The sequence below is a fragment of the Polyodon spathula genome, chromosome 26 (assembly GCF_017654505.1).
Source record: "Polyodon spathula isolate WHYD16114869_AA chromosome 26, ASM1765450v1, whole genome shotgun sequence".
NCBI classification, from domain to species: Eukaryota; Metazoa; Chordata; class Actinopteri; order Acipenseriformes; family Polyodontidae; genus Polyodon; species Polyodon spathula.
Window position 1 is genome coordinate 4,653,660 of NC_054559.1, and position 27,591 is coordinate 4,681,250.

Consider the following 27,591-nt stretch of genomic DNA (forward strand, 5'->3'; position numbering starts at 1 on the left):
CTATTTTACTTTTGTATTTATTTAAAATTGTACATTCATTTTCACAAACAGTAAGTACAGTGGTATGCAATATATGAAGATACAGTAAATGACACTTACTGAAGAAGAACTTGTGAAATTCATGATACAATAAATATTCAGTTAAATATTTGGTAAAAAAGAAGAAAAATATTTGGTTTACCATTTATATTTATATTTATCATAACTGACGGCAATTCTGTCCATTTCCTTTTAACAATGTTCCCAGAGAACAGAGTGGTGTTGGTTTGGACTTGCTCTTGGAAAAGTGGGAATTATCCAAATTTACAAAAATGCATAACTTCCAACTATGGAGATCTGAACCCTCAGCAACAAGGTCTTCACAGTTTAATTGTGCTATCGGTAGGAAAAGGACCATGTTAACCATGTTTCATTGTCACTTATGGTAGAACAAAGACTGGTTGCATGTTCTACAGGTTTAACAATGACAACGTGTATATGAGCATTACCTGCAAATGTAAATGAAACCAGGATTGAGCAAACAAACACAAATGTGTTTCCTGTTTCACATCTGGTCTGGCTGCACTGTCTTGTCTGGCTCAAGTCCTGTGAGCTTGAGAATGATTCTGAACTCCGCTAGTAAACCCTTTATTTGCATGCAACTGATTTCTCTTTTTTCATTTTATCAGCAACTTCAATTATTCAGCTATTGGTGTGATTTTACTGTTTCATTGCTTTAAAAAACAAATACAAATGCTGTCTTCAAGAAAATTGCTTGGCTATGCATAGCTGACCAAATCAACCGGGCTAAAATAAGATACACCAACATAAATATTTGCATGTACACACAGAATATCAGTTGTATATAAAAAGTAGTATATTGTCAAAAAGTTTCAAAGCTTGAAAATCACCAGCAGTTTCACTGAAGTCTGGGCTTGAGTTCTCCTGGAATCAGAGGGTCTACCCTTAGCAGATATCGTGGCTCTGCCACACTATACTTACTCCACTGCATTGAACAACAAGCCTTATACCCTTATTACATTAAACAATAGAAAAACCCTGAATCTGTGGGCTGATGGATGCTCCAGGTCTGCTTCTTCGTGTTTAATTCCACAAGTTTCCAGAACAGACACATGCTGCTCTTGAGAAGATCCCAGTACACCCATTCCGCATGCACCCCAATTGCATTCTAGTCCAATGCCTTGGTGTGTGTGTTTTTTTTTTGCAATTTCTTAAGGCAAACTGATCTCAATAAAGAGGGATAAATCCGTTCCTCTTCAGGAACAGACATCTGATTGACTGGAGAACCTTTCCTTTGCACTGATAAAAAGGCCTAGGGTTAAGTTATATGGCCTTTCAAAGCGCTGCAAAGGACAGATGGATACCATTTAGTTCTTTATTGTAAACTCTATTAAATATTGAATTGAGACTGTTAGATGACTGGTGATAGAGGAACTTGTATCTACAAGCCCTGCAGTGGGTTCTTACAGCTATAGACCTTTAAAGGAACTGGCTCTTCGGATTTCTTTATTTCCAAGTTAAACTTGTCTGCATGTATTCCTCGAATGACTTCCGCAAAGCTCAATCGTGGATCAGCGTTGGGTTCTGAACCAAGTCATGCAAGCATAGTTCAAAGGAACTAAAAAATAAATAGGGTGTGGGTTTCCCATGCTCCATGAATACAATATAACACCCCCCCCCCCCCCCCCCCAACCCCCTACCCCTGTATCAATGGAAAACACGCTCCAGGTATTGAGGCTGTGGGTTCTCCTTCACAAACTTCTGAATATACCAGCAGGTTAGGTGAGCCTTCAGGTCTTCTTCAACTACAAAATCCATGGCTGCCTAAACAAGAAGAGAACAAAACAGTATTTAGGCTTCATCCATAACTATTAAATACTCAGTTGTGCAGAACTTAAAATACTAAATGAAACGCAATAAAAAATGTATTTTTCAATGTCTTCTAAATTAACCTAGGTTGGTGTTTTCATATTAGAATATTCTTTTAAAATTCAAATGAATAGAAAATTACTAAGATAGAGAAAATCTAGGTAATTTCTCTCAATTCGTTGTTATCATATTCACTGAAATGCAATCCTGAAAACAAAACCCTTGTACCAAAATATGAGCAGTGCTTAATTTGTAAAGAAATAATTGCAATGACAATAAAACCTTTCTTAAGCAGCACACATTCAAAATCAGAACATGTTTATTTGGAAGCGTATTGTACGCACTAGTGTCAGATGCTTACAATCACGTGTTCTACATCAGTGTTTCCCAGACTTTTTGATTGGGGAGCGTGCATGGCAGAGCAAAAGCCTGGCAGAAGGAGGGGCTGGGTGATGAGTGAGTTTTGGAGCTGTGGGAGAACTTGCTGTTTTTTTATTTTTTATTACCGAGTCAGACACACAGAGTTGGCTTTGTGTGTGTTAACCTATAAAAAATAACCCTTTTTATTTATCCTGTTTGTTATTGTGTATTGCATTACAGTGGCGGCTTGTGACTGACAGGTGAGGCACTAACCACAAAATAGTTATAACCACCCCCACTCAATGGCTAACATACTAAAAGTAAATTTACTTTGTTCAGCTGACTGCATATATGTCTCAGCTGACAGCATTTTAATGCATTCAAGTAATAGACTGCAGTCGCTATGTAAAAAATACCTCCATCAATTAAAAAACATTAACAACTGACAGTTTTCACTAAAAGAGATGTAACCTTGTCTTACTTAGTTGAAAGAAGGAAACATGGCCAACAACAGTTTGTTCACAGCGCTGCCTTCGATTTTATGAACTCTTTTCCGTGTTCGTTTCCAGTCTTTCTTCAAAATCTCCAGTGCTAGTATTATTCTGCCGTCCTTAACAACTGAACGTCTCTCTTCTTGGGATCTTACTGTAAACATATTTTCCTCAGGTCGCATATAATAAAAGATTCAACTAAAGCCATTACTGAACAAATTAAAAATCGAACAAATTCTTACTGCTCTAAATCCAGTAGGTGCCTCATCAGGCTGTGGTTACTACAGCAACACCTTCAGAAAGGGACTCCACAGTGTAGTGAGTTGCCATGGTAACAAGCAGCTTTGTGAGGTACTCAAAGCTTGTGATTCACGCGGCAGCACTACATTGTTCCAGCTTTCTGGCGGTGTGCTTTCGCTACTGGTGAAAGCGAGTTGAGATATAATGGCACTAGCGCTTCTGTGGACTTAAATATATTTAATATGCGTAAATGTGTTTAAATAAATAATACGAATATGCAAAATGTTTTTTTTAGCATTTGGGAATTATTAGCGAGGCCATGCATTTGAGACCAGAATACTTTCCTGGACTGCTTCATTTACCTCCATGTTACAATACCAATTTAAAATTGTGTTGCAAAATAATGAATACAAGTTTTAATTTTCAATTCAACATCAAGCATTGCAAACATACCGACAACAGTCAGTTGTGCAGTGGTTTTTTTTTTTGCAATATGCACTGTAACCAGGTAGGATACATTCATCTCCTTCTCTTACACCCAATGCATATGCTTTGCATTGGGTGTAAGAATGTCTTGCTGTTTAGCTAATTGATCAGCTTTCTTCTGGAAAAACCTGTTTTGTTTCCCAACGTCGTTGTCTCAAGTTGCTGAAGCCTTAGCGTTCGTGAGCCAGTACTTCACAACAATGACACGAGGATGCGGATCACACTCGTCAACAGTGCAAAAAAAACCTGAAGTTAATATAAGATGGTAATTGCAAGTTTGTTTCTTTGAGCTGTGATAGGATTAGACATGTTTTCGTTTTGCTAACAATTTTAACAACTGTTTTCAAAATCCCAAGTAAACGCACATTAAATGTCACCTTATACTTAATTGTTTTGGTTCATATTAAAAGCAACTGCATTGTTTACATAATTACTGCTAATGATTTGTATACAAATTATATTTATTTTGAATATAAGCATATGATGTTGTATAGTGAAATTACATATTAGTGAGCTGTAGGAACAATTCAATAATTGATAATTTAATATCTGGGTTGATTAGTTCTCTTACTAACAATATTTAAATTGACATGTTCTAAAGATCGAGGATTTACTATGAACACACATTCACGTGCAGACACAAGGAATGGTTAATCAATAATAGTATTTTATTAAGTACACAAATAATAAACAGAAATCAGAAAAGTCAGAAAGTAAATCTCTTAGTCTCTAAGCACAAAACACAATTCAAAAGTCCTCTCACTGCACTCATGCTAGCAGTGACTAGCAGGCCATTGACATATGACACCGCCTGTCTCCTAACATCAGCAGCAGCAGCGAGCAGGCTGTGAGGTAGCTTACTCACACACACACCCACATCCAATACATAGAATACATCTGAGAGAATGCAGACAATCTTAAGAATATATCACATTAAACTTATTAATGGTATATAGATTAAGTATATGGAAAGTTAACTCTTAAAGTTCTTCATACAACAATATGAGGTAGATTACTTATAGTTATTTCATCAAGTTTTACTAAATGTTATTTCACACGCAAACAAAAGTGTGCAAACTAAACAATTAACAGTTCAATTCTATGTGAATGTGTTACAATTAATTAATTTAGTTCCATGAAAGGCAAATGCAACTGGAATTATATTCAACGGTTCCTTGAAGCTTAGACTTTTGGTCCGCTGGTTTGGAAACTCAATCCGTTGAAGTGTCCAGTACAAAACTCTCCTCTCAGCAACAAAGTCTTCAGTCACACGTTGGATCGAAACTTGGCAAAAAAGTTTAAATTCTCAACAGAATTAACAAACAGCTGCAACAAAGTCTCCAGTCCTCGGTTTAGGATCCACAACAGCGCCTGTCCGCTCTGTCCTCTTCGTTGAATCTTTAGCTATGCAGATAGCAGGGCACAGTTTCTTTTGTATACTGTGGGTTTTTTAGGTGTACAGCAGACCCAGACTGGTTTGTCTGATAACAGTCGCTGTAAGTTTTACGACAGTCTTCTCGCTGGGTCTCGTTGTTTGTAGCTTGCTTCCTTGTCTCGGGTCCGTTCCAGACAGAGTCCTGTCTTGGTTCTGTTTTCAGGCAGAGTCCTGTCTTGGTTCTGTTTTTAAGCAGAGTCCTGGAGTTGCAGCTTTGCTTAGCAGAGTGCCAGCACCTTGTTCAGCATTCGATGTGGAGCGCAAAATGTTCAATTCTGCTTTGATTTTTATAGTCTTTTTCACTCTGCTGATTCGCTACTTTCATGAGGTCATTTGTGTATCTTGCCTATTTAAACTCCAAGTCCTTTGATGTTTTAATGTCCTTTCCACCGGGACATCACTAGTTTATGAATTCCTTGCGTCAAAACGATTGTTGTTGCACGTGTGAATTATCTATACATAATTCAACTGTCCTCTCAGCCTAACCCAGTCCAGGCGCCAGTCCTCTAATCAGTAGGTCAAATAGTTCAATATGTCTGCAAACCAGAGGCCCCTTTCAAGATACAGCAGTTTGCCTTGTTTCTCAAGACAAACAAGTTTCATTAATGAACCGAGTTACATTTCTAATACACGTTCATGTATTATCATATTCAGTCCTACAGTGCACTGAATGTCATATTTTGTAGATTGTTTGGCGACCCATCAGAAACCTTGCCAGGACCCATATTTGGGTTCCGACCCCCACTTTGGGAAACCCTGTTCTACATCATACACAAAGTAGTATGTGCAGCAAAATAAAGTAAAGACAACCGCAGGACACACACACAAAAAATACAATGCAATTCAATACAGCATAGCCTACACACCACAAATTAAGCACTGCATATGCTTTGCATTGGGTGTATAATTGATGAGAAATATGCCATGCTTCAAACCTTAGGCTTCTGAGTGGGAGCGCCACTAAAGTGGCATTTCGTTGATATCCACTTTTACTGGCAAAGCTGCTGTTCAGAGGGCAGGATATACAGTGGTTCTCAAAAGTATTCACCCCCCTTGGACTTTTCCACATTTTATTGTGTTACAACATGGAATCAAAATGGACTGAATTTGGAGATTTTGCCACTGATCAACACAAAAAAGTCCATAATGTCAAAGTGAAAAATCAAATCTACAAATTGTTCTAAATTAATTAATTAATTAAGTACAAAACAGAAAATAATTGATTGCGTAAGTATTCACCCCCTTGAGTCACTATTTGGTAAAACATATAAAACATGGATGAAGGTTATATTTGCATTCTGAGCCATTCGAAAAACAAAGTGTTAATACCACAGTAGTGACGTCAAAAAGTGATAATTGCTCTAGAGCAGGGGTTCCCAAAGTTTTGGTGATGGAGGGCCGCACAAGAAAATGTACTAAAATGAAACGAAAATATGTCCCAAACCATACCTTTTTTTATTTCCTACACATTTTTGTATTTAAAATTAGGACTGTATATTACTACCACTGCAACACCAGCAGCTTTGAAATGTATTTGTATTTTATCCTGTGTCTTGGTGCCACAACAGGCGTAGGATTGAGCATCAATATCATGCTGTCACATCTTACACTGTCCTGGTCACAACAATTAAAGAAGATAATACCGAAATAGATAATCTTCAAACTATACCAATTAAACTCTTTTGTGGGTTATTCTTCAGTAGTGAGGCAGAATGCATGTTGACTTGTACAACTAACCACTTCACTAAGAGCTGACTATATGTACAGTGAACTCTGCTTAATTCAATCTCTGGGGACAATACAAATAGTATTAGATGTGCAAAATTCGAATTAAACAAATTATGTAAATTGCCCCATGGTGTGGATATTTATATCTATTTCCATAGTAAATGTGCAGAAATAAAACAGACGTTACTGTATTTTACCTTGATTTAATTTTTTTCTTTCTGAAATCAACGAAATAATCACACATTTCTATTTAAATTGCAGCATTAATTATTCATAAATTATACTGCCATTACTCCTTAAAATAATAAAATAAAATCTACAACAGAAAAAGTGCCTGTATCTTGAACCGTAACGTTTCTTGCAGTCGCTCTGTTAACATTACAGAAGCTAGCTGGCTACTTCAGCTGCATAAAGTAATCTAACGTTGTTTGGATGGTACCTTCATGTCTTGATATCACAGTCTTTGTGCATCTTCCCCCGTGGAAAGCGGTAGGAGATGACAAAATAATAATTTAAGAAAAGTAGAAGCGTCTTTTCTTAGGCGGTTCCATGTTATTTTCCTTCAGCATAGCAAATATACTATGCACTATAGGCGCCACTGTTTTTTTTAATTTTTTTTAAAAAAGGGACAGTGCACATGTAATAACCGTAACAACTTAATTAATAAAATTGGCTTGAGAGGGTCCAGATTTGATCCAAAACATGTAAAAATTGTATGTTTGGGAATTTTTATGAACTTTGATTGCTGTGTATTATTCATTTCCACCAAATTACATGCACAATTTTTTTTAACGAAAATTCAGAAAATATAATAAAGTAAATGGTCAGAAAGGGGGTGGGGGGTTGAGGCCCACGGGCTGCACTTTGAGAACCCCTGCTCTAGAGGAAATTCCCGCAGAGATATTTTAAGACTCCAAGCTACTATATTTTTCACCCAATTTAGAATGCCTGAAACGCTACAACAATCTCTAAGGAAGTGGGTGTCGTTCTGGTTAAAATAAATAAATAAATAAAAGCAGTACTGGCTGGATATTTTAAGTGCCGCGAGACTTAGCTCTCTCGTATTGTCGGCCGCTATCTTTAAGCATTATAGAAACTCAGTACACTGCAGTAAGTAAACAGTTTTGAAAAAAATACGACATTAAGTCTATCTAGGTGTTGTTTTGCACGCGGTGACTTTCACTTGAAATCTTAAAACTCAGCCCCATTCATGTTTCAGGCACCGTAAAAGCCACCTACTTGGTCCTTGTTTAAAATTGCAGACTCTAGGTTTTACAAAGACGTATTCAGTGTGTGTATGCGGTACTCCTAGCCGGAACTACGACTGCCCAAAGTTAAACCTCTCATCATGTGACAGAGTTCACAGTTTAGGTTTCATTTTGAGTCTGAAAGGGGTGGTATCGTTGGAAAGTTTAGAAGCTCAGTTTCCTCCACATGTTCAGAAAAGACAATTGCAGCCCAAATAATAAATAGACGCTATCTGCCCCACAATAAATTATACTGGACACGGTCACCAGTCCGGGTGCGTGCAGTAGTGTTCGTGGAGGGTGACAAAAATTTATTTTAGTGGCTGTGGTGAAGTGTTGCTCTGGCTTTGTGCTGGCCCAAGGCGACCACTCCGGATATGTGTTAGCCATCTGGTGGTTTACAAACAAAGACAATTAACAACAAGCACAAACAAATGAAACACTCACGAATACTCTCTTTAACAGTTTTCATGGGGTCTCTCACGGTCCTCCTAGTTTCAAAGCAAAAACCAAGCGAAGGAGTAGATTGCGATTCTCCATCCCCTGTCATGCGGTCACATATGACCCCTTGGTAAATGAGCGCAGCTGTCTCTACAATCTGCAGCTGCTACGTCGTTTCCCTTCTGGGTCAATATGTTCTTGCAATGGAGTCTTGTCTTGTTCCAGACTGACCGACTTTCCGACCCTGGGAAAGAACTGTCAGACCAGCCCGTCCAAAGGACTCTACTTTCGATGCTTAGTCCCTCACAGGTCGTGAGGGAGATTTACAACCAAGAGTTAATTATATTTCTATCACAATATAGCAATGACCAAACATGATTTTTTTGGAAAAAGCGTGTTTTGTTAAAAAAAAAAAAAAAAAAAAAAAAAAAAAAAAATTACATATATTCTCATCTCTACTACACATAGTATGCCTGACACTGTTGCAACTTACATAATGTGAAAGGAAATGTTGTGGCCTTTCATTTGATATGTTACATGCATGTATGTAGATCTCCCTCCTGACTTGTGAGGGAACAGAATACTCTGGACTACTTGACCTGACACTTCATTCCGAGGGTTAAAAGGAAGTCGGTCATGTAGAAAAGAGACGGAGCTTCGGTACACTAACTCATTGACCTGGAGGGCAAATGATGTGGCAGCTGCAGATCAGAAAAAACAGCTGCAATCGTTTACCAAGGGATCATGAGTGATGGTATAGATAAGGGCTGAAGCGATGTTATCTGTTCTTTCCCTTTGGTTACAAAAAATAACCCGGAAGGACCCGTGCAGTATTTGTGAAACCTATCGTGAGTGTTTCTTTATCTTGTCTATAATTGTTACTTGTGTGTAGACGGCTTACACATTCTGGAGCTGTCGCTAAGGGCCAGCATAAAACCTGGAACAGCAGAACACACATTAATGTGTGACACTGGAACAGTCACACATTAAACTGTATCACCCACTACAAGCACTACAGCGCTCACCCAGGACTGTTTGTACATTGAGGGAGGGATACTTGCGTCTGCCTTCATACTTATGTCTTAACCCCTCTATTTACATGTTTAAGTAAAATAAATCTAACTTTAACACATAGTAAGTACCACCCTCTGAAATCATCTACATGCAAAAGTGATGATTAACAGTGGAGCCACATTTAAATGTTCTGCTATTGAGCTTATTATTATCTTTTAAGCAGTCTTTTGGAACATCTGTATAATATAAGACTGACATATTATGAAAAAGTACAGTATATCACCATAATCCAATAGTGCATGTAAAAATGTTCCACATGTAACAGCATTCGCAGTATATTCCAACTTAAGAGCTAAAGAATGTCCTTACCAAGTTTCATCTCACTTGCATAAGCAGTTAGTAAAGCTCTAAAAGGGTGACATAGGGTATGCACAGAATACATTCAATGACAAATGTATCAGCTATAGTTTAGGAGAATGCATGACAGGCTAATGTTCATTTCAATGTGTTAATGCAAGTGTTGGTCTTTTTGATAGTCACTTCTAAATTCTGTTACTGAACGAATGATTACATGGAAATTTTTGTCATTTAAGCACTTAAATATCATCGCACACAATTAGGTGGAAATGAACACATGCTATTTGTTTAAGAAAAAGAACATTTCCTGAATACATTTTTAAAAGATTCCTTTCACCACAGAAGACCCTCTTGCTCTAGTCATCACACCTGTGTTGTGTGGATCCAGACCAGGCACTCACTGCCTCATCCCTGCTTATCCCTTCTATCTGATCCCTGCAGACCAGCTCTATTCATCTCACCTGTGTTGTGTGGATCCAGACCAGGCACTCACTGCCTCATCCCTGCTTATCCCTTCTATCTGATCCCTGCAGACCAGCTCTATTCATCTCACCTGTGTTGTGTGGATCCAGACCAGGCGCTTACTGCCTCATCCCTGCTTATCCCTTCTATCTGATCCCTGCAGACCAGCTCTACTCATCACACCTCTGTTGTGTGGATCCAGACCATGCGCTTACTGCCTCATGCTTATCCCTTCAGTAATGCTTGTCCCTGCAGTAATGCTTGTCCTCTTGCTGCTCTAAGTAATAAATATGGATGTCAGTAATGCCTGTCCACTTCATGCTCTAAGTAAAAGGACATTTTTTGTCTTATATAAAAAGGAAAGAAATCCTCGCACAAGTGTCACTCAAACTTCTATTTGTTCATGTTATAATCCTTGCCTTGTCTCAAGGTCACTGTGTTCTTCTTAATGGTTACATCCCGATATTTGGGAACACTTGTTTTACACTTTAAGAGCTCTAATGAATGGGTTTTACCTCCTGTCTGCTCTCATCATATTTTAGAGGTAGGGCCTGACCAGCACTTGGACGACTTGGGAATCCATTCAGTTAACCCTGCAAACCCCACGTACATGGCTACATTTCATTTTATGTCATGTTAGAGATCTTTTCATTGTGACATACTGCAACATAAATACATTCTATTGCTAAGCATACTGCGTATCATTTAAAACAAACAAGCCAATATCAAAACATTGGAAGTAAACTTTGATCTACATTTTGATATAGATGACATTAACTGAGGGAATTTCAAAAAGACTTTACAAAATCCTAGGTGTGAAGAATTCACTTTTCTCCTCCAGCTTACTTGCATGAAGGGACGAGCTCTGTATCACCACAGTACCTTCAAATCTCTTATTGATATCCTAATTATAGAAAATGTAAACACATTCGTGGTGTAAGGGTTTACATACATTTTAAATATATAAATGTGCCTGTAACAGGGCCAGCACTGTACATGAGAAGAGGGCAGGGCAAAACCCTCCTCCTATAGAGGATATTTGTTTTGTATTATTATTATTATTATTATTATTTATTATGTATATAAATGACAGTGAAAGCCATGCGATTTGTTATTGTTTTATTAAAGGAGACGGCAAAGAGCCATGGGTGTTTTTGTTTGGTAGTGTGGATGGAAAGCCTCATCCACAATTTAAAAAAAACCTTGTTCAGAAGGTGGCCATCTCTAATTAATTAATTAACCTTAATTAATTAATTGCTTAATTTATTGCTAATCGGGAGATGGTCACCTGCATAAAAGCCTGCAGCTCTCTTCACTCTGTGTGGGTGTTCGAGAGGAGGAACAAGAGCAAGAGAGGAAACAAAAACAAAACCGAAAGTAAAAAGAACAGCGAGCATTAGGATCCGTGAAGGCTACCGCCCAGCCATTTAGTTTTTTAATTTATGGTTTGTTTTGTTGAAACTTTTGTTTTGCCAGTGGTTTTTGTTCAAACCTGCATTCTGGCCTGACGTCACCACTCAGCCAACTCTGTCAGAGTGCACTTTTAAATCTTGAATGGTAAACATTGATATTCTGTTTGTGTTCAAAATGCCTTGGGTATCTAATCTCTACATGTCTGTGAAACACGATCTGCTTTGAAGCCTGTGTGGAGGAGGAGGTAGAGGATGTGTTTGAATTATATGACACTTGGCTCTTAAGTACAGTAAAGCAAAGAGTACGGAGATGGGCAATGCATTCTTGGTTAACTGAAAGGAGGAGGAAGAGGAGAAAAGGGGGGGTTAGAGTTTTGGGTTTAATTGTGAACAAATGTGTTTCTTGTCACGTATGCAGAGTGCTTGTAAAACATGGTTTCAGCTGAGCTTTATAAACTGTGTATAACTGTGACTGTGTGCAGAGGAAAAGGAATGAAATACTGTTGTTTTTTCATGACATATACTCTCTGCCACCCTCTGTAATATGTGTTTGCAATCCAGCCTCAAAAGCATTTCCCATGTTGTCTACTGGATGTTTAAAGAAGCAATATAACACAGAGATATCAGAGGTAAACAAGTAAAGTAGAAGCCCGGTCATCCAAACTGCTTGAGTGACTAGAAATAGTTGAAAGCGATTGCTTTCACATAAAAAAAAACCCCAAAAACCATAAACTGAATACAGTACTGAAAACAAGTTTCAGTGCTGTATTTTGAAATACACTGCTATATTCCATAGCGCTGTTTGTCCATAGAAGCTAAACAGGTTTATGCTCAAGAATGTGTGTTCAATTGCCCTGCAAAACAGACCAACGAAGTTTATGCCACTTAAAATTAAATCAGCTATAATACCGTATCACATCTTTAACGCGTGTCTGTACAAGTTTAAACTCTAAATTAAATTAACCAGTGCTCTACATTTTTCATTTGTCCGGTCATGCTTGCAGTGGGTTAATAAGGCTTTCACATTAGCTGTCTACATCAACCATTTCATGGATTTTGTTTTAACAATTATCCAGCCGTGTCCCTGTTCCCTGACCTCTCCCAGTAAACACATTCTCTTTTAATCACTATTGTTTTCGACTCCTCTCTCCCATACCTTTGCCAGATGTTTTGCGATCCCTCGACCTCTATAGGCATCAGGGACCTCGGTGTGCTGGAGATCCACGGTCTTCTTCCCGATGTATTCGTACAGCAACACAGCACGATCATGGGAGCCTAAAAAAGGAGATGTAATACCATCACTGTAGCTCCCTTATAAACATGCAAGTAGAGCAGAGCAGGGATAGGCAACGCTGGTCCTGAAGTGCCTTTACAAATTTAATAATAATAATAATAATAATAATAATAATAATAATAATAATAATTGAATTTATAATGTGTAGAATTACTTTCATTAGTGTTTTAGAACTCGACAGGAGTATATAATACGTTCTTTCACAATGACTTTGATTTTATTGCAAAGCCCAGACTAAATTGTCGGCTATTTTGTATTGATTTTAATATGCCGCACAAAAGGTGGGTCTGGCAGTTGAAGCAAGTGTTTATTTATAACTTACTCGTTTTTGCAGCTGAAACACTGTATGGGTATTTAATTAGCATATTTATTAACACTTAAGAACGGACATGCACGAGATATTCAGAACCACAGAGATATTTAAATTTGAATTGCAAAAGCCATTCAAAAAGCGGCTATGGCGGTGCTAGTGTTGACCTCCTTGTGATCCGTCCTTCAGATGAGACATAAATACGTGGTCCTATTGTAAGTGAATCTGCACTTTTTTATTTCTGTGTTTACTTATTTTATTGAGAGGGGTGAGGGTATTAATATACTGTTATGGTTGTTATCCCAATTTATAAAGTATTAGAAAACAATTAAATGCAAACAGCCAATCAGCTTCCAGAACTAGCAGGCTTCTTTTTTGCACAGATGCCCACTGTAACGTTGAAGTGCTCAACTGTGAATTACATTTTAAATCAATGCGCATAAATACCGTATTTTTCCTTTAACATTCTAATCTACAACTAATCATATACCATAAAACGCTACACAAACTTTGATACTTTCAGACGCTGTCTAGAGCAATGGTTCTCAAACTTTGTCATAGTGAGCCTCCCTGAGCTATAAAATAAAAAACTGCACCTCCCCAGTTTACTAAAATAACAAATTGAAAATCCTATATGTTGCAAAAAAAAGAAGAATAAAAAAGAAGGTACGTGTTCAATATAGAGCAGTATGAGTTTCACAAGTATTAATTCAAAAAGTACAAATGTAAGCAGCAAATTATTTTTTTTTTGTTCTGTTAACTTTCTTAATTTAGTGGGTTTTAATGTAACTTTAAAATGGCTGCTTTTGTATTATTATGTGTATACTGTTATTTAAATTTGTTATTTAAATGGTCTGACTGTGGCAGTTGTATGTGTGGCATGCTATACAAATGTATTGTGATTTGTACTTTTTTTATTTTGCTATGTACTGTACAGTGCTTTGCGATACTTTCAATAAAAAACTCCATATAAATGCAATAAATAAAGAAAGAAAGAAAATAATTGAGCTTCCTCTGAAAATACTTTACGGGTTTAGATAGTAAGGTAGGGTGTCTTGTTTGGAGATGTCAGCGTAGCCTGTAGGGCCGCATGCTGCGGTTTGCCATTCTTTCACCACATAAAACACATTGAGGCCTCGGTGCACCACTGGACCCACTCTGTGTAAAGCCCAGTTTTAAATATGCTTCGTCATGTTTTCGGCTTCTGCGTTTTGCCGGAACCACCGCTGCTGCCCTCACTTTGGCTTACCTGTACGTTTTTCTCCCTTTGTCACAAAACGACCCATTTCTCATTAAAGCAGTTTCTCACTACCTGTCAAAAGTTTGAGTACACTTGCTTGAAACCAGGTTTTTCATACTATCTATGCTTTTAACTGTATAAACTTGTCTATAAACACTTAATATTTCATTATATGATACGTGTACTAAACTGATAATCATGAAGTGAATTGCATTAAAAAATTTAATTTTTAAATGAAAATGTAAATCCTTGCCTGGGCAAAAAACACAGAAACTGGACGTCTGAGGAGTGGAAGTCGGTCTTATGGACCGATGAGTCAAAATGTGAAATATTTCGGTCCAACCGCCGAGTATTTGTAAGACGCAGAGAGGGTGAGCGCATGAGTTCTACATGTGTGGTTCCCACTGTCAAGCATGGAGGAGGCAGTGTCATGGTCTACGGTTGCTTTGCTGGTGACAGAGTTGGTGATCTTTACCAAGTCCATGGCAAGCTCAACCAGTATAGCTAGCATAGCATACTTCAGAGGCATGACATTCCATCAGGATTACGGCTAGTTGGGCAGTCCTTCATTCTTCAGCAAGATAATGACCCGAAACACACCTCAAAGTTGTGCAAGAACTATCTGGCAAAGAAGGAAAGTGAAAGACAACTCAATCTAATGACCTGGCCTGCCCAGTCTCCAGACCTCAATCCCACAGAACTTGTATAGGACAAACTGGACAGAAGAGTCAAAGCAAAGCTACCCACAAGTGCCCTACATCTCTGGGAAGACATGTTGGGCGATTTCCTGCTGAAACTTGTAAACCGAATGCCTTGTGTTTGTGAGGCTGTTATTAAGGCAAAGGGTGGCTATTTTGAGGAATCCAAGATTCAGCGACAATTTTCAATTTTCTTGAACATTGCTTTGATACTCCTTATGTTTTGTTTGTATATTGTAACATGTGTTTTCATTTTCAAGTATTTACAGAAACGTATACGACATAAAACATTGTCAATTATGAAAAAAACCTAGTTTCCAGCAAGTGTACTCAAACTTTTGACTGGTACTGTGTGTATGTATGTATGTATGTATGTATGTATATGTGTATATATATATATATATATATATATATATATATATATATATATATATATATATATACACACACACACACACATACACACACAGACACATGGAAGCAGAATAAATGTTCTAATATAACTGTAAGTCCAATACATCTGATTTATTGTGTTTCCCCTTTTTTATTTGCTCTAAACAATTTTATGTGATGTTTTGTTTCAGCTTTTGTCTCTTCCTGGCGTCTGTAAACTGTCTCTGCCCTTTAGACACCAAATGCCTCTCAGGAAGTGAATGTCAGTCCCTTCCCTATCCCTTGATGTGTGTTTCAAGCATGTACTGCAAAAGATGGTGGCTCTGTAAGTCTAAAAAAACTAAGTGCTTTTTTAATCGTGTTAACATGATCCCGGTACTTAAAGGGTTAAAAGAACACTGTAGAGCAGATGTATTGATAGGAAACAGTTTACTTTTATGAAAATTAAGTTTGTGTCCAGAAATCTTGCCAAATTGTTCCAAAAATGACGTAACACATGGCAGGGAGTCGGATCTGTTGAAATCACTAGAGGGTCGATTGTTATAGCAAACAGCAAAGGGGAAAGGGAGCGGGAAGTAGTTCGATTGTGTATTATTAGTGCAAACAGACACTAGAGGGGAAGAATTCAGTAATTTCCCCCAAGATATGAAATGGGGCCAAAGCCAAATTTGTCCATGCGTCAACAATCTGTTCTGCATCAAGGGAAATCAGTACTTCAGGAAGGGGTGATGAGGAGTCTGAGGTATAAATTATGTTAAAAGGGCGTTGAAGGTTAACAAATGCATGCCTACCCTTGGTAAAGCCAGCCTGATCTGGGGATACTACTCATCGCAAGTTAAGAGGCTAGGGCTTTGGCTAAGACTTTTGCATCCACATTTAAGAGGAAAATGAGACGATAAGAGGCGCAATCAAGGATTTTTAATTTTTCTTCAAAATCAGGGATATAGATGCTTGATAGAAAGTTGGAAGGAGAGAAAGAATTAAGAGTGAAGAAATACAGATTTTAGTAAAAGGAAAAGTTGGGCAGAATTTCTTATAGTATTCTGTAGTAAACCATTCAGGTCCCAGAGCTTTAGGATTTTGCATTGACCTAATTACCTGAGAGAGGTTCCTACAGTAGAATCAACTGATGGAATATCCAAGTTTTCAAAAAATGCATCTATTAAAGAAGGATTTCTGGTTGATTCAGAGGAATAGAGTAGAGTAGACATTTTTGAACTCACTGTTAATCTCCTGCTGGCCAATCGCAGTGGAACCTGGATGAGTGTGATTGTACCGTAATTGTGGTCCAGCTGTAAAATGAGTTCAGTGAGCTCAGAGAAGCGTTTTTTGCATTGTTTAGTAATTTGCGAGGTGTAAGAGATAATCTGACCCTGGACATAAACAATAAGAAGTAGTAGTGATGACAACAATAATGACAACAACATTACTGCTACCAATGATGATAACAGGGTTTAGGACCCAGGGGAGCCCTGTGCAGGCATGCACTCAGTGTGCAAGGCAAGTTCACATACAGTACTTAGCCACATACCGGCAGGTCTGCTGGGAGGGGCTGCCTGGCTTGCTCAACGTTGCTTGTTTGTTATTTTTCTTTATTAAAAGTTTGTATTAGTGCTTGAAAAGAAAGCAAGTTCGGTGAAGATCAGGTTAACTTAGTTCAGAGAGAGCGGACTCGCTCTGTTTCACTGAACATGCTGTTATGATTCACTACACTGCCACTGTGTACCTATCTTTCCCTTGTGGATTACAAACTAATGAAGAATGACAATTTCATTTGGACACTAAAACTCAGATCATCTCATTGCTACACTTCTTTCAAATGGGTGAGGTAAACACAGTTTTAATAATTTGGATATTATTTTTTTGAATGCGCATATTTTTTGCTACTGAGCTTGCAGCCCATGCCTTGTATTTTTTCGTTTTTGTTGTACTGGACAATTGCTTTAAACAAACAGAACATTGCAACCTTACGGTCAATTAATTCATGGGGGATGAAGTTTAAATGTCTGCTCTCCATTTTTATTCATTCATTCTGAATTGTTTGTTGTGGCCCCATCAGCACATCTAAGTACATATATTTAGGAAAACTAACGCCTGAAGTGCACGCTAACAACAGTTTCACTTAACTTATCACCTGTTTCAATAACAAATTAAAAAATAAAATTAAAAAAACAAACAAAAAAAAACATTATACCTGAATCTTGCTCTCACAATGGGGGGGGGCGGGGGATGGGGGGTGGGCCTCGAATTTTACATGAGGTTGACTTTTACTCAAGCGAATATGGTACTATTTCATGAACTAAATGTATCAGGTATGTTTTATTTCTCCTTATATATATACACACACATATACAAACACACACACACACACACATATATATATATATATATATATATATTATATTGTTGAAAAAAGTGAAACATTTGGATGGTTTCTGAAGTATTTAAAAGTGTTCTAAAAAAAAAAAAAAGGACACCATTTGCAAGATGCTACTGTAAAAAATAGATTTTGTGTAAATTTTTATAGGAAGTGAGTCAACTACTGCCAAAAAAATTGTTTTCCTGGGGGAGCATCCCACTGAAAAATGCTTGGTCCTAAAGGGTTAATTCATTTCCATTTAAAGTAACTATCAGAAATTTCACATACCTGGGGATTTCTGTAACTCAGGCTTCTTCAAATCTTTTTAAAACTAACTTCACCCTTTTGTTAGAACGCACTAAACAGTCTATCCTTTCCCTATCACTCGGTGGGCATATTTGTTCATTTTAACAGAATTCTCTCCCAAATTTCTATATCAATTTCAGTGTATCCCAACACTTACTAAAAAGGGTTTTTTCAACACAATGGACACATTTTTCTTTTTTAATTTGGAACAAAAAAACACCCAGGATCCATCAAGATTTTCTACAAAGATCCAAGCTGGCAGGAGGTATGGCCTAACTTTCAGTTTTATTACTGGTCTTGTAATATGCAAACCCCTTCTTTCTGGTTGCAGGAGGATCCCCTGCCTGGTTGCACATGGAAGCAGCTTCCTGCTCTACCATGCTCCCCCCTTACCTTTTCAAAAACTCGCTTTAGCGCTAACCCAGTGGTTATACAGTTGCTATCTATTTGTGCACAAATTCGATGACATTTTGGTTGGCAATCTAGTTCAATCTTGTCCCCTATTGATGCAAATCATGTTTCCACCTTCATTAATAGATAACTCATTTCGAATTTGCTACAGAAATGGCATTCAAAGTTTAAAAAGTCTATATCTTAATGACATCTTTGCCTCTTTCGAACAGTTGAGCTCTAAATTGAATTTAACACGATCACATTTTTTTTACCTTCAAATACGCGACTTTGTGCGCAAAAAAAACAAGCTCTTTCCCTGCTTAACCTTGCCAAACCCCAGTTGACACTTTATTTGTTGAAAATCCCTTCCATAACGACTTCCAGAATTCTTAGCAATATGTCTGCCCAACAGTGCACCTCACTTAGCACAGAAAGCTGCATGGGACAATGACTTTGGATTAGTTTTATCTGATGTTGAATGGGCGACTGCACTTTTTCAAGTGCATTCCTCCTTGGTCTGTGCTAGACACGGACTTATACATTTTAAAATACATCGCCTTCACCTGTCAAAAACAAAACTTTGAAAAATGGATCCCATAATAGATCCGACGTGTGACTGGCGTAGTCAAGCCACAGCTTCTCTAATTCATGTTTTGGTCTTGTCCCAAGCTGACTTTTGGACCTCTGTTTTTCAGACATTCACACATGTCCTAGAAAGACCCCTTGATTCCAACCCTTTAACTGCTGTCCTTGGCATCCAACCCAATAACACATCTTTGCCCAAACTACAGTCAGATTCTATTGCCTTTGCTATGCTACTGGCTAGGGGATTGATTTGATTCAACTGGAGGCAGGCTGTCTGACCCACCCATACACACTGGATGAGAGCTGTTATGCAGCACTTGCAATTGGAGAAAATATAATGTACTTTATGTGGCTCCACTGACAAATTGTTTACTGAGTGGCAGCCCTTTATTTCTTATTTTAAGTCTTTTATAGTCTAAATTCCTACTGACTCAACTGTGACTTCCTGTGACTAACTTTCCTCTGTTCTGTCTTTTCTTTTTCTAATCTTTCCATTTATTACAGGCCACATAAATATTCTGCTCCATCTCACTTTAACCTTGAGTAGTCTTTTCATAAGCATTTAGCTGTAAGTCAAACAAGGACTAAGCTGACATGACAGTCAGTATTTACAGCTACTGTTGCACTAGACTTGCTAGACTGCTCAGGATCTGTCAGCCAATCAGGACAAATGTTTTGCCTGCTGTATTCCATGACACATCATGGAGAAACTCTTATTCATGATATCAATGTGCCACTTTCAGTTTTCACTGTGCAGTATTTTCCATATCAGCACAGTTGATGTCACCAGTTTTAAAAACAATCAATCAACTGCAAAGTCACAATCGCAATCGACTGCACAGTAAATAATAATAAAACACTAGGCCTATATAATAGTTATAGTAAGCTGAGAGTCTGTGTATGGTTATAGCAGTACTCAGAACTTAAACAAACTTTGGCTTTCAAACTCACTTCTCACTGTTCACGTCTACTTATGCTGATACTCTGCCAAACACAGATGTTTGCCATCCCAAAACCCTTTTAAAAAGTAATACTGTCAGCAGATGAAAGATCATTAGGAATAATCTGTATATAAACTAGGGGTGAGAATTTCGAATAATAACAAATTTGAAAAAAACAAAGAACTTTATAAAAAGGACCTTCAAAACATGCAACTGCATTTTTAACACTCTTGACGACACATATACACGACTGCTTACTAACAAAGCACAAGAAAATAGGTTTGCTCAATAACATCTATGCTACAATATAGAACATGAAAACGAGATATACTGTGCCCATATTTGCTGATTCCATAATATAACAATCATTTAAAATAAAGTCTGATTCTGGATTCAAGCCGATATCTAGGAGACCGATAGCAGCAAAACTCATAACATTGTTAACGCGTAACATTGCCCTGGGAGTTTGCAGTTAAATCCATATTAAAAGTTAACTTTTAACAAGAAAAAAACAAACAAACAAAAAATAATGCCTTTTTTCAGTTTGAGAATGGATGCATCATATTGCTGACCACTGCACACAGTAAAAGATGCAATGCTTGTTTGTTTTCTTTGCCACATTCTGTGTATTCTTCCAAAGTAACAGATGGGTGCTTGCATTTCTGATGACTGACCATGTGTTGTGCTGCTGTGCTTTTTTTTTTTTTTTTTTTTTTAAAAGACGCCATTTTCAGCACTCATGCAATCTCTAAGCCAATAGCAGAGCTATGTAACGAAGGGAACCCGCCTCCCTGTCAATTCTAAGTGAGGTACAATTGTTGTGGCTGATCACTTTTAACTTCCTCCTCTCAAAAATACTGTGCCAAGTTTTTCTGGGTGTAGTTGCACATTTTTTCATTATTTGTTTTAGAAATTAATGAGTATTCAAAACTTGATCATAGTATTCGAGTAGTAATTTTATTTAGAATACTTGATTACACAAATATTCAGACTCACTCCTAATGCTAACATGCATTACATTTAGGAGTGCCCTAGTTCTAAAAGATCTGGTTTCAGTCTGGATAGTACAATGTGCACTTGGTGCAGAATAGTTACAAAGGCCAATCTTTTTCTGAGATGATGTATTACCTGCAATTCCATGTAACCCTGTGAACAGGATGGCCTGCAGTGATGACATCAGACCAGAAACAGATTCAAGAAGTAGTGGGTGAAACTGAGGCACACGGACACTCAGTGTTTTATTAAATAATAATAGAAAATAAAAGATTTAAACAAACAATACACAAACAAAGAGGCTCGTTGGCCAAACAAACAGACAGACAAAACAGACGTGGATGAAAACTAAACAAGTACCACGCTGGCACTTCCAGCACACTGTAGCAACTGTTATTAAATAAACTCTCCTCTCTCTCTCACCCATTCTCCACTCCAGAACACACAACCCTGAGCGAGTGAAAACATGTTGCTTTTATGCTGAGACTCGATTGCTAATCAATCATTCAATTGGAGTCTCGGTAAAACTGCATGTGAATTAATGAAGTGCAATTCCCCGTGCTCACATATTATTACATTTTACCTGAACGTGAAATGCTGTGCAATCCTCGTGCCTAAATACAAATTACACTTTATAACACTCATGCTCATAACCCATACTTATATCCTATGTATTTGATACATAAACTCCAACATTAACATACTACATACAACATAAAACACTAATAAACACAAAGGGGCGGGACACTCCGCCACAAACCCTCTATGTTTAGCAACCTGCAGAGATAACGATAACGTAATTTAGGAGCAGATCACCATGCTGTGGAAAACTACAGGGGTTGGGTTAGAGACATACGACCACTGCAAACACTTTGTGTAAATGAACTCACATGTCTGATTCATTTGTTAATCTAAGCAAATGGAACCCCTAAAATTTTAGTCACTATGTGCAGATTCCCCCTCGCAAAAAAAAACATTTACAATCATGGGTTTTCCATGCAAGTTTTTTTAAAAATTTCAACTAAAGACATTTACACGAGACAAATGTCTCATGTAAAATGCTTTTTGGGTTTCCATTCAATCAATTTATTTTACTCGAATAAACTAGGCTTTTCACTTGATATCATGCAAATGAATGTGTGGGAGTTGATATGTAAATTAGCTAATCGTAAAATACTTGTGCTGTTTTTGAAGATTACTAGTGAACTTTTGTGAAAATGTGGTTTCCATGCGCAGAGAACTGGTACACGAGTGAATCTAAGTTGCTGTAATAAAGCAAAATACCTTGTGCCTGGCTGGTTAATAATGTGTTTTACTGCTCTTGCCCAAATTGTTTTTCAGATGTAATTAGTAGTGAATACTGTTTCAACTAATTTATCTTACGACTCACTAATTGAAAATAAACTCAGGAGGTATAAAATGAAACTGGCCAACAGGTATTGCAGATCACCATGGGTGAAAACCTTTCATTCAGACAATACAGCATATAGGAGATTAGGTGATGCTGCATATACTACCCTGGCTTAGAAACCCTACCATCCGGATGGCTGACAGCTGCTGAGTAAGCATTCAACACCAGACTGGGGCACTTGAAAGGGAGATTGAGGATACTGGTGAAATGGACTGAAGTGCAGCATTAGTTAATTCCTAAAATTGGCACTGATTGCTGCGAGACAGACGGGGAAAGTTACCAGTTTTGCCAAGTCTCACGAGGGAATAAAAATCGACACTGCCTTTGAAAACAAGCAAACCCATGTTAGAGTATAGGTGTTTATGCAAGTTCCAATCAGCGACTCAAAAATATGCCCAATTATGCTTACTATAAACGGATTTGGTAACTGTGAAGGACAGGAGCAATCTGAGGAGTGCTGTCAGAGATTCTCTCCTTTCTTTTAGTTGTGTTGGATTTACTGTTGTGTCAAATATTAATGATGCAAACAAATAAAACATAGTCAGTACGTTCATTTGCAGTTTTATATGGTCAGTTCTGAGAGACCATCAACAACTTGTTGGATGTTGTTGTGCTTTTTTGGGTGATCGAGCTGGCTCATGACATACAGTTCATATTTACTAACGTGGAGGGCTGACACGCGTTGTCTTTAGACATAGCTGGGATCAAAAAAAGGGACAGGTAAAATTCAGATAGACATCTAAGCAGCAAGGGTATTCTCAAACAGCTGCATTAATACAATAACACGGGCATAACACAGTTCAGGGCAAGTGGTTTTATAAAGAACTGTAAACCCACAAGAGATATACAACATAACAGACCAGACACAGCAAAACAAATAATAAAAAATAAAAAAAAAGCCGCCCGCATTATCACTAAGGTGAACTACATCACTGCTAACCATAAAATCGCCCATTAGCCACTACCTGCTGCCGTCTTGGAATCCACAGTAACAACTGACCTGCTCCCTTGCAATATTTATAGTTAAGAATAAACACGCTCATTAACATTTACACATGAAATGCGGGTTTCCATGCGAAACTGGGCATGGATTTCCTGTGTGTTTCGTCATTTACACGAGTAAATGAGATTTACCCTATCCCTCTCTTTGGCTGTTTTTTTCAGCCACAAACCTGATTTAACCGTGTAATTCTCTCAAATGTGCATGTGCCATTTCATGTGTAAATTGACCCATGAATGTTATGGCACGGTTATGCTACAAAACCGGTCACATTCAACTTACAAGGTTAAAGACTTTTAAAGGCTTGCTAGTCATTTTGTAAAACATTTTCTCTCACACAACTTACAACACAAAATGATATTTGGCATAATGTCCTTGATTAGTTCTGGGAGTTCATCTTTTTCACGTCTATCTAAAAAAACCTAAAAAAACCCAAAATATATATATATATATATCTATATATATATATATAATATATATATATATATATATATAGTATATAGAGTACTATTCACTGGCATTGTCATTGTAGTTCCTAGTATAGGATAAATCATACAATATCAATGAAAAAACTCATGCCGACAGAACACGGATGCAGGCAGCAAAGTGATTTGTGAAGACGGGTGTGCTGGTTGTACTTGATAGGGTGACCTTTTCAATTTTTCTCCTTTACCAAGCCCGATCTATCATCAACCTATTCGTCGGCTTGCATCTTCCAGTTGTCCAATGACATCATTAGACTAGACTTGTTTTGTGTCAGACAGTTTGTAATTGCCAATACCACACAAACGTATTTCCAACTTCGACAACATTAATATAAATTAGGAAATGACTGAGAATAAATACGAATTAATTAATTAATTACTTACTTATTTACTTAGTAAATTAAGTGACACACGTAAAGGAAAAGACTTGTAGTCGACACTCTAAAGTTTATTTTTAGTATTTCTAAATGTAACACTCGTTATAGTTACTATGGGAAATAAAAAAAAAACAAGGACTTTTAAGAATCGTGTTAAAATTCAACTTGTTAACTCGACGGAACATTTGCTATACAACCTGAACACGCAGTGGAGCGATCTATTTTAATTTCGAAACAGCCCGTGCACAACAAGAAGTCAGGCCTGCCGCTGCGTCCCATGTTTGGATCTCTACTCCTTGTTTAAATATATTCACGTCTCAGTTCTTTCTCTCACTTTTTCACAGTCCAAATCCCTGGGGGCTGATGACAATGCGAGGCTCTTCGTCTTATTCTCTGTTTTGTACTGAGCCATTACAACCACGGGTCGCTATTAGTTGTATAAAAACAAACAAACAAAAAAAAAAACATGTAAAACATACATAGTAAAAAAAAATCCCAATCTAGGGTGATTAAAATGCACTGTTGCTTAGCACAGAGGGTTTAACGTTGCAATTTAACGAGTTTCGGTACATTGAAAAGACCGTAAAATAAATGTTTGGGTCTACCCCCTCCCCCTTCGCGGGTTGCAAAACATATATCACCCCCCCCCCCCCCACACACACACACACACACACACACACACACACACACACACATATATATATATATATATATATATATATATATATATAATACTAATGTTGTTGGCGCCTGGACGATAAGTAATTATATACATGTATAAATTTGTTGTGAATATTTTGACTTTAGCTCAATCTCCCGTTAGTAGAGTGACGATGATATAATATCAAAACCAAAGGTGAAAAAAAAAAAAAAAAAAAAAAAAAAACTGCAAAAGTAGATTTAAAAGCCCAGCCCTCTATACGTCTTTACCGTTTAATCTTACGGTAAACTGCCGCCGTTTCCTGTCGTGTTCCACCTTGATGGGACAGTTGAGCTCCAGGGCGCTGATCTGAGATGCCTGAGCCATAGCTTACCAAAATGTTCAGTTTGAGGATCAGTGGGTCATTATCCCACACAGAACACAAAATACACACATACAGTACACTCGCTCAACCCGAGGAAATCAGCTGTATGATCACATGCAACGTGAGAACCAATAAGAATCAGCAGTAAGTGTTTTGATGTACGTCATTCTCCTTTTAAAGAAAAAGTACTGCATATGTGTTCTTTGTGTACAATAGTGGCGGATTGCCACAGAGGACGTTAAAGCGGTTCACAAAAAACACAAACAAACAAACAGAAAAAAATATGGAGGGAGGGTGTTTAGCCATCCTGCGCAGCAAGACGCTGATTTGACGTGCCGGTTGTACGTGTGTTCAGTGAGTGTTATTCCACAGATTTATCTGTTTTACGTATCCTTTTGAAGTAGGGAATGTTAATCTACGGTGGCCCCGATGTGCAAACAAAAACAAAAACAAAGTATGGCAAACAATATATAGTGTCCTCTAAACGTACTGTGCATTGTTTTGTTTAAAGTGTGAATCTTTCTAAAATTATTGTTGCATCGTCTCATACTTACTTTACACTGATATAATATTAATGCAAGAATGCAGAAGTGCTATTATTTCCTTTTTTTAAAGCTAACTTTCCACCACGAAAGCTAATAATAATAATAATAATAATAATAATAATAATAATAATAATAATAATAATAATGTTTAATATGGACTTGAAAGATTGGCTTTAATGGGTTTATCATATGATAGCCTTAAATACAAAATAATAATATAATGTAATAATATAATGTAATAAGAATAATATAATGTTGTACCGAATTTCCTGAGTTTTATAGATAGAGTTGGCAAAGAGATATTAACCACAAGTCTATTAATTAATGGTTCGTTGTTACTTTGATATTTAGTATTATAAAAATAGTTGTGGGGTGATTGTGGCTGAATAGTTCCTGTATAGTTATATATTGTTGATAATTCCAACCATGCATATATTTATTCTTTAATATTTTTTAGTTTGAAAGTAAAAAGTCTGGATTTATCTGAAAGAACATATCAAGCCTTGGTGTTCTATATAGCTTGTTTTTAAATCAGTATTTGTGCAAAAGTAATTTACATAAAGTCTGTGATTTAAAAAAACACAAACATGTTAAGAATGACTGGAAAATGTAAGAGAATTGAAAACAAATGGTTAGTGTAGTGGTTGCACAGGTTTGCTATCTTGCAGGGATTTAACGGAGTCACACCCATATAGAACAAACCACAATTATTTAATTTCCTTTACTACTTACTGTTCTGCCTATCTTATGCATTTAACAATTATGTGACAGTATATGTTAATTGTACAAGGTCACTTATTACTGTGATCCCCCTCACCTCTCTCAACTATATACAGAAATACAATGATGTATCATTTTACCATATAACTGTGAAGCAGCTTCAGCCTTGTAGTTCAACTGCCTCATTTCACTACCTTTGCAGTGCACTTTGGTCTGAAATAAATTATTGTGCATGGCACTGATATAGCTGTAATGGAGGAGGTGGTGATATCATTTTCATTTACTCCAGTCCTAGCTGTCATGCCAAGTATGCATGCTGCGGTATTAACCACATACTTACCTTCCATCATGCAGAAGGCCCATGAAATCGCAGACTAGGTTATAGAAGGTACTGAACCAACTAATGATATTAAATCAATCTGATGTTTTGCAATGTTTTTATTTCAATCACAGTATATTTAAGATCTTTTATATTGGACATGCTGATGCTAATGCAACTTATATATCAATATTTGCATTAATTGTATTAGTGTAAAGTAAGTATGAGAAAATGAAACAATAATGAGCCAAAAATGAATACTAAGTAAACCCCACAATAAATACAGGGAATATCCAGGTCTATTCAATCAGACACACCGCTGCACGTGATTCATTCATTTTACCTTTCTTTTAACTGGCAGGATGGCTGCTCCGTAGCCCCTCTGCTAACAGGCAGGTGTCTGTAATAACAGACTTAATTAGTTTACTGGAACGATGATTCACATGAGGTTTCTTTCTTCTCAATAAAGATTGTCTTTTTATTTTCAGCACATCAGTTCTGTCACGCAGCAGTCAAAAACAAACCAACATTTAAGTGCACTCCAAAAAAATGTGCAAGATAACAGTAAAAAGTTCTATACATACTTTTAAACATATAACATAACACTTAAATAAAAAAAATGAAACTCAACATGGTTAATATAACTAATACAATC

The 27,591-nt window shown here is 37.2% G+C and overlaps 1 protein-coding gene across 1 annotated transcript; it reads right to left on the minus strand.

Moving 5' to 3' along the window:
- natd1 lies at positions 1–25,460 on the minus strand. The gene is made up of 3 exons (XM_041229921.1): positions 25,258–25,460; positions 12,699–12,817; positions 1–1,824 (listed from the first exon to the last, which is right to left on the minus strand). Exons 1-3 carry the CDS (start codon positions 25,352–25,354, stop codon positions 1,708–1,710), a joined length of 333 nt encoding a protein of 110 aa, XP_041085855.1. The 5' UTR covers positions 25,355–25,460; the 3' UTR covers positions 1–1,707.
- Positions 25,461–27,591: the final 2,131 nt, after the last annotated feature.